The sequence below is a fragment of the Sinocyclocheilus rhinocerous genome, unplaced genomic scaffold (genome assembly GCF_001515625.1).
Source record: "Sinocyclocheilus rhinocerous isolate Xijiao unplaced genomic scaffold, SAMN03320098_v1.1 scaffold19, whole genome shotgun sequence".
NCBI lineage: Eukaryota > Metazoa > Chordata > Actinopteri > Cypriniformes > Cyprinidae > Sinocyclocheilus > Sinocyclocheilus rhinocerous.
The window spans coordinates 235,779-247,591 of record NW_015638975.1 but is presented as its reverse complement, the minus strand read 5'-3'; the positions used below and the strand labels follow the sequence as shown (position 1 = coordinate 247,591).

The 11,813-nt window shown below is 37.8% G+C and overlaps 2 protein-coding genes across 2 annotated transcripts in view; both read left to right on the top strand.

Annotated features, from left to right (window-relative positions):
* Positions 1–5,363, top strand: part of LOC107750599 (protein CASC4-like) — an 18,180-nt gene extending 12,817 nt beyond the window's left edge. Inside the window, exons 7-8 of the mRNA XM_016566090.1 lie at positions 1,693–1,860; positions 3,900–5,363. Coding sequence (XP_016421576.1) covers positions 1,693–1,860; positions 3,900–3,976 — 245 coding nt within the window. The 3' untranslated portion in view covers positions 3,977–5,363. The remainder of the gene's footprint in view (positions 1–1,692; positions 1,861–3,899) is intronic.
* An 836-nt stretch (positions 5,364–6,199) lies between these two features.
* The window catches only part of LOC107750481 (CTD small phosphatase-like protein 2-B), a 21,705-nt gene continuing 16,091 nt past the window's right edge, over positions 6,200–11,813 (top strand). The window contains exon 1 of the mRNA XM_016565850.1: positions 6,200–6,433. The gene's annotated coding sequence lies outside the window, so the exon portion shown is untranslated. The remainder of the gene's footprint in view (positions 6,434–11,813) is intronic.

The following is an 11,813-nucleotide window of genomic DNA, read 5'->3' as shown; positions in this document are numbered from 1 at the left end:
ACCCTGGACCACAAAACCAGTCTTAAGTCGCTTGGGTATATTTTTAGCAATAGCCAAAAATACATTGTATGGGTCAAAATTATTGATTTTTCTTTTATGCCAAAAATCATTAGGATATTAAGTAAAGATCATGTTCCATGAAGATATTTTGTAAATTTCCTACTGTAAATATATTAAAACTTAATTTTTGATTAGTAATATGCATTGCTAAGAACTTAATTTTAAAGGCGATTTTCTCAATATTTAGATTTTTTTTGCACCCTCAGATTCCAGATATTCAAATAGTTGTATCTCGGCCAAATATTGTCCTATCCTAACAAACCATACATCAATGGAAAGCTTATTTATTCAGCTTTCAGATGATATATTTTCAGATGATATTTTGAAAAATTGACACTTAAGACCGGTTTTGTGTTCCAGGGTCACATATGGTTTGAGTGATCTGAAACATGTTTTTCCATACTTTTCTCAATAATTATAAAGTAGACATCACATTCAGAAGTATTAAGTGCAGTATGGCAGTATTTGATTTTAATTCAACCTCTAAAAAACACATAAAAGACATGCGACGAGAACCTTAGACCTATGTTACAGTTCATGCTGCATCAAAAATGGTGAATCTATTGTTTTTTTTTTTTATATTCAAAACACTTTTAGACCTTTTTTTCTCTCCAAAAATAGAATGGATGTTACCTTTTGAACACTTGACATGAAAATGAATGGAGGTTTTTACAGATTTTTCATGATTTCATATGTGCATCACTATTTCAAAGTAAAGGTCAGAACGCACTCTCTGACTCTGATGAGTACTCTAGTCACCAAATATGAAAACTAGAGTCTTTAAGCTTTCAAGCGATATATAGTTTGTCAAGATTACTTTAGGTTCAGACTAAGATATTACTGTTTAAAACATGTAATGACAAGTGGGCCCGTGACAGTTAACAGTTAAACTTAACAACCGGATACTGATATTCAAATATTCTCTTATATGGGAGTTTCCATAAAGGTTCCGTAAAGTGCTAATTGGTTACGAATACCTTCATGTCTTTAGGCTCTCCCATCTTAAAAGAATAGCTCACACATAAATTGTCATTCAAAACCTTATTTTATGCTCTGTGTGGAACACAAAATGAGATCTTTAGCAGAATGTTCAAGCTGCTTTCGAATTACCAATCACACAAGTGGATGGTAATTCTCACTCTCAAGCCAGTCTTAAATCAGTTCCTCTGAGGTAGCAGATGAATGTGTGTATATGAAGCCCAGACAGAGCATATGTGTGTGAAATACAGATTGTAAAGCTGAATGTTAGATTGGGTTCTCTGCTGATTACTGCACTGCCTGACTTTGCTCCGTCTGCTAAACTCCTCCACACCAGCATGTACCCCATCCCACCCAGCCCTCCTTTCTTCTGTGTGAACTCCTCTACCACCAGCTCCATTCCTCAGTTGTCCTCAGTTGATTTTATTTTCTTTTGGGCCTAAATTATGGCATAAGCAATTACTTTCCATGTGGTCTCATTGTCTTTTCTTAGCTCTTTATTCTTGTGAATATGCTTCTGATCTGTTTGCCTATCTGTGCTTTATTTTACTATTCCCTTAATGTCCTTCTTTCTCCGTCTTTTACTACTTTGAAATTTTGCTCCGTCTTTTCTTTCTCTCTCTTTCCTGATGGGGCCCTTCTCTGCCTCTGCAGGCCGTTTCTTTGATGAAAATGAGTCCCCTGTAGATCCGCAACACGGCAATAAGCTGGCGGACTATAACGGGGATGATGGCAACGTGGGTGAGTATGAGGCGGACAAGCAGGCCGAGCTGGCCTACAATGAGGAAGAGGATGGTGATGGTGGGGAGGAAGACGTCCAAGGTGAGCCAGGGGGATTGCGACTGCTTTGCTATTCCGTCTCCTCTCCCCGTCTCTTTTGCTGTTGCTGTGCTGCTAAATTAAGCTGCTGGTTCAGTCATCATGGGCTCACAGCATACTGAAGTACTGTCAGCTCGTTTGGCCTAATGCTTGAAAGGCTTGTTGAAGGGGTCAATCGAGGAGGAAGCCCTCACCTCAGTGTGCTGAGAGCATGTGTGAATGAGGGAGAAAGTTATGAATGTGAGCTCTTTAACCTTACTGGACCATGTGGTTATGAGACTGAACCTTCTCTCCCAGTATGCCTCATTCCAGTCATTGTCTTTACTAATTAGCGTGCTTGTGTGTAGTTATTGTGTTTTCGGTGCATGTGACACCTGTGCCATCAACGCCACAACACCTGTGTTGAATCCTTTTCACTAGGGTTTTGATATTTTAAACGAGTTGTTTTGAAGTCACTGCTGTTTAGCCTTGTAGAACTGGGCCATCTTAATGCATTTTGCCAGTTTTTGCATCGGTATCACTTAACACTTGTGACAGTTGTAAACCCTATGTCTCTTAGGCCATGTTCACAATGCAAAGTCTAGAGAGTGACAACTGCATGTAAGTGCAAGAATGAATCCTGTACTTTTCTGATCCGTGTGTGTACACCATGGTTAATATTAGGGATGCATGATATTTCCAAATAACTAGTATATTTGCAATAACTCAAACAATTTGGTAATTTTAAGTTTTCTGGTTGATTATAACTATATATCACCATGTTGAGAGTTGGTAGTATTTACATTTGGATTGTTTCAATAAAAATTCAGTTACATTCTAAGATTTGACATTATTTTTTTATTCAGTGTTGCAGTAAAACTGCTGCTCACTTTCAGAAGTTGTTGTGAAATGTGTGTTGGTAATATTATTTTTATTTTTTAAATGTATTTAAATATAAGTTATTTTTTGTTTACAGCTGCCAAAATGTTTCTATGGTTATTACTATATAATCTGGGGCTGCACGATATTGAAGACATGCAATATGCGCTAACTTAACGCGATGTGCAATACACGTTAATGGTCTAAGATCAGTGTAAAATCAATTTAACTTATATTTAAATACATTTAAAAAATAAAAATAATATTACCAACACACATTTCACAACAACTTCTGAAAGTGAGCAGCAGTGTTTTACCGCAACACTGAATAAAAAAATAATGTCAAATCTTAGAATGTAACTGAATTTTTATTGTGGTTGATTATAACTATATATCACCATGTTGAGAGTTGGTAGTATTTACATTTGGATTGTTTCAATAAAAATTCAGTTACATTCTAAGATTTGACATTATTTTTTTATTCAGTGTTGCGGTAAAACACTGCTGCTCACTTTCAGAAGTTGTTGTGAAATGTGTGTTGGTAATATTATTTTTATTTTTTAAATGTATTTAAATATAAGTTAAATTGATTTTACACTGATCTTAGACCATTAACGTGTATTGCACATCGCGTTAAGTTAGCGCATATTGCATGTCTTCAATATCGTGCAGCCCCAGATTATATAGTAATAACCATAGAAACATTTTGGCAGCTGTAAACAAAAAACATAGATAGTGACAGTTTTACTTGCCCTTTTTGACAAAAATTACCATCTGAAAATTGTTAGTAAACAAAAAGGACAGGCAGTGACAACCACATTTATATAAAATATGCATGCTGTGTATGGAACCAACTCTTTTTAGAAACAACAAACACTGCCTCTTCTGGCTGAGTAACTCCTGAATTCTGTTTACACACAGCATGATAATTTACGGTAGGCTGTAAAATCGATTAATTGAAACCAAACGATTTTACAGCCCTAACTTACGGGATTCAGACAATGTGGTTGTCACTCCCAAAACTTTGCAGTGTGTATGAGGCCTTAGTAGCTTTCACTATTATTAGTTTAAATGTGTATAGGCATATTTTTCTTCACCCATGAAAGTTACGCTAGTTAGTTAGTCAGCCATTGTTGTAATTGTAATCACTGAATTGTAATTATCCCTGTTGTTGTATCTTTCAGACGATGAAGATCGGGAGGCTCCAGGTGAAAGGGCTGTGGATTATGGAAAGCGACATCAAGCCATTGACGTCCTGTAGTTCAACCTCTCAAAAATCCTTTACATTGAGCTTTGGATGTTTCTAACAGTGAAGTAGCCAAGCCAGGAAAAGGAACTTTGGATTTCACCTGCAATTTTGGTATCATGATTGGAGACATTCAGACTATTTCAGTGTCTTCAGAGAGGAACGAATTTCAGTGGTTACGGCTGTGAAATCAGTGACTGCGGATGAATTTCAATCAACTTAAATACAACAGTGATTTCATAATCTGCTGCAAATGTTTGCTTGCACATGACCTAATTGGAGAGTATTGTTTTCATGTTTGTTTTTTTGCCCTTATCTGTAGCACCGGTCTATCAGAATTGGGATTTGGAACTAATATATTGTACAAATGTCTTTTTTTGGGGGATAATAAAATACCTTCTCCATGGACTGGAGGACACTACTGTGAATAGATAATACGGAAGTAATATTTCTCTGTTAGATTCACAAAGTGGAACATATTGATACTACTGATGAAAAGGACCTCTACAACACCAGGTTTCCTTTTTTTTTTTTTAAGAACTGCTGAAAAGCATAATCTCCCTTTATCTTTTTGGACCACTGTTGCTAAATCGAAGTGTAAACTATGGGAAGATGCAATTAAGTTGCTGTTCAACTTTTTAACCTCTCACTGGTACATAATGACACCAATTGGCCAGACATGTTTTTTTTTGTTTTTTTTAACTACTGTTTCTAATTCTGAAGGAGCACTCAGAAGTGCACATGGAGTCTTGTAAGGACATTGTTGCATGCAAAAAGCAGCATTTGTAAATCAGCCTGTAGATCATCAAGAAAATGGAAAAAAGCAATACTTGGTGCCACAGACTAAACTCATCACAGCTGTTGGCCTGCTTCCTTTCTTACTGGTAGCTGTAGATGTACAGTACATATGAGGAATCTGTGTGATAAGGAATGCTGTAAAATTGCTAAACTCTCAAAAGGACATAATGATCATAGACCCGTTTGTGTTTGTTTCATAATTAAGCAAAATTTGGTAGGGTTGGCATACTGAATGTACTCTTATAGCTTGTCATTGTTTTTGAGATCTGTCACATGGGTGTTTGGGCTCTCTTACACAGCTGTGCAGTGCAATCCAAGGATAACAATTAACAAAATACTCTATTTCAAATAAACTGGTCCTGTTTTGGAAAAAGTACAAATCCTATCACTGTGACTAAAGTATAGAAAGTAGTAGCATCAAGAAGAGCACCCAGAAATCTTCATTCATTTGTCCCAGGCTGCTTTACAAACATAAATGATTCCATTACGGTAACAATAAAAAAAAAAAATTCTGTATAAAGTATTACTGTCTGTGCATTAAGAACGTTTATATAAATGTGTACCTATTCACCTTAGATTGACCATATTTCAAAATATTTTGTTCTAAGACGTATGTATCATCATATGATGGCATCCATCATATGATGGCATCTGAAGTAGAATGGAATTGAAATTCGCTTCATTCAGGAACATACAGGCATTCCACCGAAGTGCTTCGTAACGGTATTGCCATGACAACCAGAACGTGCCTTTCCTTCTCATCTCATACCCATTGCGCTCGTTCTGTTTTTACTGGCTGCTTGTTGTAGATGTGCTTGCATTAAGAACGTTTATATAAATGTGTACCTATTCACCTTAGATTGACCATATTTCAAAATATTTTGTTCTAAGACGTATGTATAAGAAATGACTTTGTATCATCATATGATGGCATCTGAAGTAGAATGGAATTGAAATTCGCTTCATTCAGGAACATACAGGCATTCCACCGAAGTGCTTCGTAACGGTATTGCCATGACAACCAGAACGTGCCTTTCCTTCTCATCTCATACCCAGTGCGCTCGTTCTGTTTTTACTGGCTGCTTGTTGTAGATGTGCTATGCATAAATAAATCTGATGTTTATGCTAGCACACCGTAGTTAGTAGTTTGTCTGCTACTTTTGCTCTATTATCAAACGCTAACATATCGGAGCCACATTCCTGTCAGAATAATTAATTGAATGATACTGACATCTACCTGGTAAATGCCGACACTAACTCCTACAAGGCTACCTGGTAAATGCCGACATTTTTGTCGTTTTGAAACGGAATTACTCTCTGCTCTACGTTTTTGCTAAAGCACGTTTTATATGATTCTTAGATGATGATGTTGTAAAGTGTATTTTTTAAATAGATACTGTAAGCTAAACCTGTCGCACTGCGAAGCCTCAATATTGTTTTGATACTCGGAACATCAGAAAGGGGGTGTGGGATGCGCACCGCAGGACGCATGCTCGCTCTTCTTCATCCGGGTACCTGCCGTTGACTGTGTGGGTACGGAGGCGGGAAATGGCGTCCAGAGGTGCGGGGAGGACAGAGGTGAACCTCGTCTGAAGAGGCACGCAAAAAATAGCAAGCGTCAGCAGCCCTGAAAACGACCGTGATCCTGCGACTCGATCCCCGGAGATTCGTCCAGTAAGTAATTACCCCGTCTCTATTGCTTGTGGGAATGGGGTGCCCGCAAAACCCCCATCTGTTCGCTCCGGTCGGTAATGTTTCGCTGTGGTTCGCTCCCGTAGCACCTATACCCGCGGTTAGGCAGCTGCCGTCTTCGCGAGTCGTTCCCGCGCTTTCTCTGTCATTATGTGGGATGCGCACCGCAGGACGCATGCTCGCTCTTCTTCATCCGGGTACCTGCCGTTGACTGTGTGTGTACGGAGGCGGGAAATGGCGTCCAGAGGTGCGGGGAGGACAGAGGTGAACCTCGTCTGAAGAGGCACGCAAAAAATAGCAAGCGTCAGCAGCCCTGAAAACGACCGTGATCCTGCGACTCGATCCCCGGAGATTCGTCCAGTAAGTAATTACCCCGTCTCTATTGCTTGTGGGAATGGGGTGCCCGCAAAACCCCCATCTGTTCGCTCCGGTCGGTAATGTTTCGCTGTGGTTCGCTCCCGTAGCACCTATACCCGCGGCTAGGCAGCTGCCGTCTTCGCGAGTCGTTCCCGCGCTTTCTCTCATTAGAACGCTGCCGACTGTTTTGAGTGGCACACGAGGCTTCTTCTAGTAACAGCGGGTCACGAGAGACAGGTTTCCTACGGAGAGAATGCGTGCATGTGTTCTAACGTTACATTGAAGATAGACCTGCACAGATGTGTCAAGAGCGTTTGCTGCATGTAAAAATACATCTCACAGGTTGTGGAGTCGTGTAATCATTGTGTGAACAGTTATTCTTAATGTCTGGCTAAACGGGGAAATCGTGAGAAAGTTGCTCGTCTTCCGTACAGAATCTCTTTAGCGTGTGTTTCCCGCCCACCACCACACTGTGTTCAGGTTACAGCGGTTGAACTTCATAATTTCTGAAGCGTCTGATGAGGTTAATCAGTTATGGTGTGGCAACACTTAATGCGTTTTCTTTCTTTTCTTCTTTTTCTAAGGTCTGACTGTAGTTATTTGACTGTAGGGAAGCGGTCCTCACCCATTGCTATTCCATTATCAAGTCAATATTTCAAGGGCCCTCACAGAGGCTCAAGATTTTAATGTGTTCTTCCTTTTTTGTGGTGAAACTAAATACACTTTTTTTTTTTTTTTATATTCTGTTGAATTAAGATGTAAATTTTGTTACTGCAAATATTATTCATTACTCAAACTTTCTACACAACTAGCCTATAACTTTCTAAAGATACTAGAAAATACAACAATTTAGGATCTGCCGATTAATGCCAAATTTAGTTTGCACTAGGGCTGTGCGATATTGGGAAAAAAAATGCGATACGTGATACGATATTGCTTAAAGTGTGAAAAATCAATTTAAATTTATATTTTAAAATATTTAGAAATTATATAACCAATTTGTTTCACATTCTTTCTTGGAAAAGAAAGAATCACTACAACTTCTGAAAGTGACCAGCAGTGTTTTAACATTACATAAAAAGTAATGTAATTTTAACATCAATGTGAACATTAGGGCTGCACGATATATCGAAATATCGCAAATGTAAATATCGTAATATGCATATCGCAAGGGCGTGCAATATCTGAATAATTTTAATAGTAGGCTACGTAAATCAAAACGTTGCAAAAGGTCAAAGTTTTAGTTCGACGCATATAGCAGAGAATTGCTTGACGTTAAAAAGAGTTATTAAGTGCAATAAGTTGCAGAAAACAACTCTTTGCCGTCTCGTCTTGCTGTCTGACTCACACCTGAAGCGCGCTCACACACACACACAGAGAGACACGTTTCAGACAGCGCGCGAACACCGAGTCGATTCGTCTTTCGCATCTCGTCATGTTTGAACAGACACATACACAGAGAATTACCGTATTGTCCCGAATATAAGACGATATTTTGAGCTTTGTAAAAATCGAAGCGTTTCAAAAAGGCGTGGCATAGAGGAGAAACAATAATGTACAGTATGTGGAAAATATTTTTTTAACTTTAAACCGCATAAACACATTTCATTACACCAAATACACCAAATAATGTTCTTTTTAGCAGCATCATATGACCCCTTTAATCTTGAGTACCTATAGAGTAGCACTGCATCCTTCATATCTCCAAAAAGTCTTTAGTTTTTCTAAAAAAGAGAAATTTCTTCCGGGAGAAATGCCCATATAAGGAGTTCCACCCTCGTCTACGTCATGAAGACCCACGATCGAAAAAAAACTCTCCGAAACTTGTACGAACCCAGAAGTAAGATTTTTGGCACAGAAATACTCCGTCATACGTCCAAATTGTTTTTTGAAACTTTGTCCATGCTTAGCATGAGAATCCAACTCTTTAACAGTGTAAACAACTCTGAATGCATGAAACAGCATTGTACCCCCCTTTAAGATGTTTAGACACTATTGGTCAAACGTTTTACTATTCAAATTTACAGGTCAGAGAGAGTTCACTATTTATAAGGTACACAGCACAGTGTTATTGTGAACTAAAACTACTGAAATTGCTTTCATTAATTAAAATAATGCTGACAAAATATGAATATTACATGAAAGACTAAAACTAAAGTACTAAAATTAAAACTGAATGCAATAAATAATGTTTCAGATATATTTTAAAACAAATGAATGAAATTACAAAAATACATGAAATGATTCAAATGAAAATAAAATATTTTAAAATAACGTATTTTTATAAGTACTTCAACAGTGCGTAAATAATACTAAAATAACTGCAGTGCAAAACAAAACTTCAAGTTCAAACATGCTTGTAATATAACATATTTAAAAAATAAATAAATAACCATTTTGTTGGCCCATTGGAAGTTTATTGATGCCCGCTAATGAACCACTGAACATTTGTCCTAGTTGTCCGGTCTATTATGAGACAGGTTACCAACAAAGTGTAATGGCATAGTCAAACTGAGCAGACACAAAAAAAGCCTTAGGGAGATCAGTTCTTGGAAATGTGTCAGCAGCCTTGGATTTGCTGTCGGTCTGTCAGGGCATGTTTTTGTTTCAAACCAACTTTGTGTATATTTTATTTAATTAATTTATGAATTTATGTATTTTTTGCTGTCAGAACGAATTGACTTTCAGAACCCTGCTGTGATGGAAGAGGTCAGAGGGGTCACAGTAGCAGTGGTTGCAAATTAATCTTCATTTAATTTTGATGGATTAAATGTATGTTTTATTTCCTGCTGTTAGGGTGTTTAATGTCTGCTGATGTTATTTAAACCAGAAATTTGGCTTCATTGATTCTTACTGTGCTGTTGAAGACAGTTGAATATCACTGTGCCTCTGTTCTTCTAGATTCTAGAAGAAAGGCTTCAGCTCCTCAGTGTTGTGAGGTAGCTGTCTTGACATGATGTCTGTTCGAGGCAGTGGATGAGTCACCATTTGTGGTGGTTAAGGAAAAAGCTGAGATGTTTTACCATCTGTACCCTTTCTCTCTCTACTTTTCGCCATTCCTCTCCTCTCCTGTCTCTTTAACGTGATCTCATGATAATTCGTATGTATTTTACGTAAAATGTGGTTCTAAAATTTATCCTCATGAATATTGAAATCGCGTCATTAATTTTATTATTTGTTGTTTTTAGTTGTCATATCAATGACCTTGTTTTCAATTGCATTATTAAATTGTTACTCGTTTACTTAATATGAAATAACATTTCGTTCGTCTGTTATTTCTGCTGCCAGTTAAAATAATCTTGTCGGTTAACGGTTAACAATCGGTTAACGAGCGTCGGTTAGGAAAAATAACTGAAATGAACATCCCTACATGTAATATTTACTTTGTTTGCCATGGGCCACAAAATGCGTTTTCTCTGACATGCTGTGACTGACAATAGAACTATAAAATACACCAAAAACGCAACATAATTTCGAAATTAAACAATTTTATTTGTGCGCTGTAATCCAAATCTTCAGAATCCACACGACTTCGAGGAACAGACCCAAATCCAAGCCTTTATTCGGTGATCTTCATCTCCATCCCAAGCAGCGAGTCCAGTGACCGTAAATCGCTGAGCCTGTGCTGACTGACGCGCACTTTACAAATTAAAATGTTGCCGCTTCAAACGACAGGTTTTACAGCAGGATAATCGAATGCTCATTGGATCTTGCCTGCATTCGTCACAGATTGCGACATGCCGTGTTTCTGGCGAGGTGTTTGAATGATGCGCGCGCGCCTTCGAGTTCACGGAGTGGATCGGGAAAATAATCTAGATAATATTTTCAGCGATAACTTAAATTCTGCTCTGCACCACACACAAACCTACTTTATTCCACCAGAGAGGGCTGCGACTGCAACACATCGTCATTTGGATTACTTTTGGTACTGCTTTTGACATTTTTGCAATAAATAGGGTAAACGTACCTATTAAGCTCACCAAAATCTACATTGAGACATTTTTAGTGCACAAGATATTAGTTTCAGTACAAAAAGTTATGTTAAAATAAAATATTAATCTCTCACACAAAAAAATGTAATTATATTTTAAATGACAAGCATTTACATTAAGATATACATCATTAAATGCAAAAAGTCTGGCTGTGCTTAATGGGTGCATGTTTGTACCCTTTAAGCACACCCCTGTTCCCATTAAGCTCATATCGTTTTTTATAAAAAATTCTTGTTTATTTTAAACAACCTTTTTAAAGAATTATTGAAAAATATATTTTTTTAATGTACAAAGTCAATCACAAAAAAAAACAACACAAAAATCAAGCAACAAAAAGTACAAGTCAGTAATGCCTGTGAAGTAATATATTAGCGTAGCACACATTTTATACAGCTAGTCAGCTAACTGTGTTCTGTAGCATTATTATATTTTGTGCTTGTAAATGTTACGTATTAATACCTACGTATAAACAGTGAGACCAGGCTGGTCTCTTCCATTCTTCCATGCTTGCAGACAGTATGTCTTGTCGTCATCCTCGCTGCTTCTCTCTGTCTAACTCCTGCACACTGCAGCCGTCACAGGAGGAGCTTCGTTTCTCTCTCCTAAAATGTAAAACTCATTTTCTGTAGACTGTTAGTTCTTATGTTCCGTGCAATTTGGGTTCTCTGTGTATTTGTGTATCAGTGGATCCTGCGTGTAATTACAAAGGCATCTGGGAGGACATAGGAAATCTACTCCCGTGTTAGATCTACAAAGAGTTTTCCAGCTCCTTGGAAATCCCTTGATACCCTGGAAAAGTGTTTCTTCCTTTTATTGTACTTTTTTTTTTCTAAATCATTGTAGTTAGATTTTTCATGGCTAGTATTGGGAAGGTACAGTCAGAGCTGGCTTAACTCATGATGGGTCACTAATGCTACAGCACATTTGTGGTCTATTGTTACATAACACACACACAAACACAGGGTTTTTAAAGGAATATTGCAGATTCAGCATTATCCCCCCCCCCACCCCCC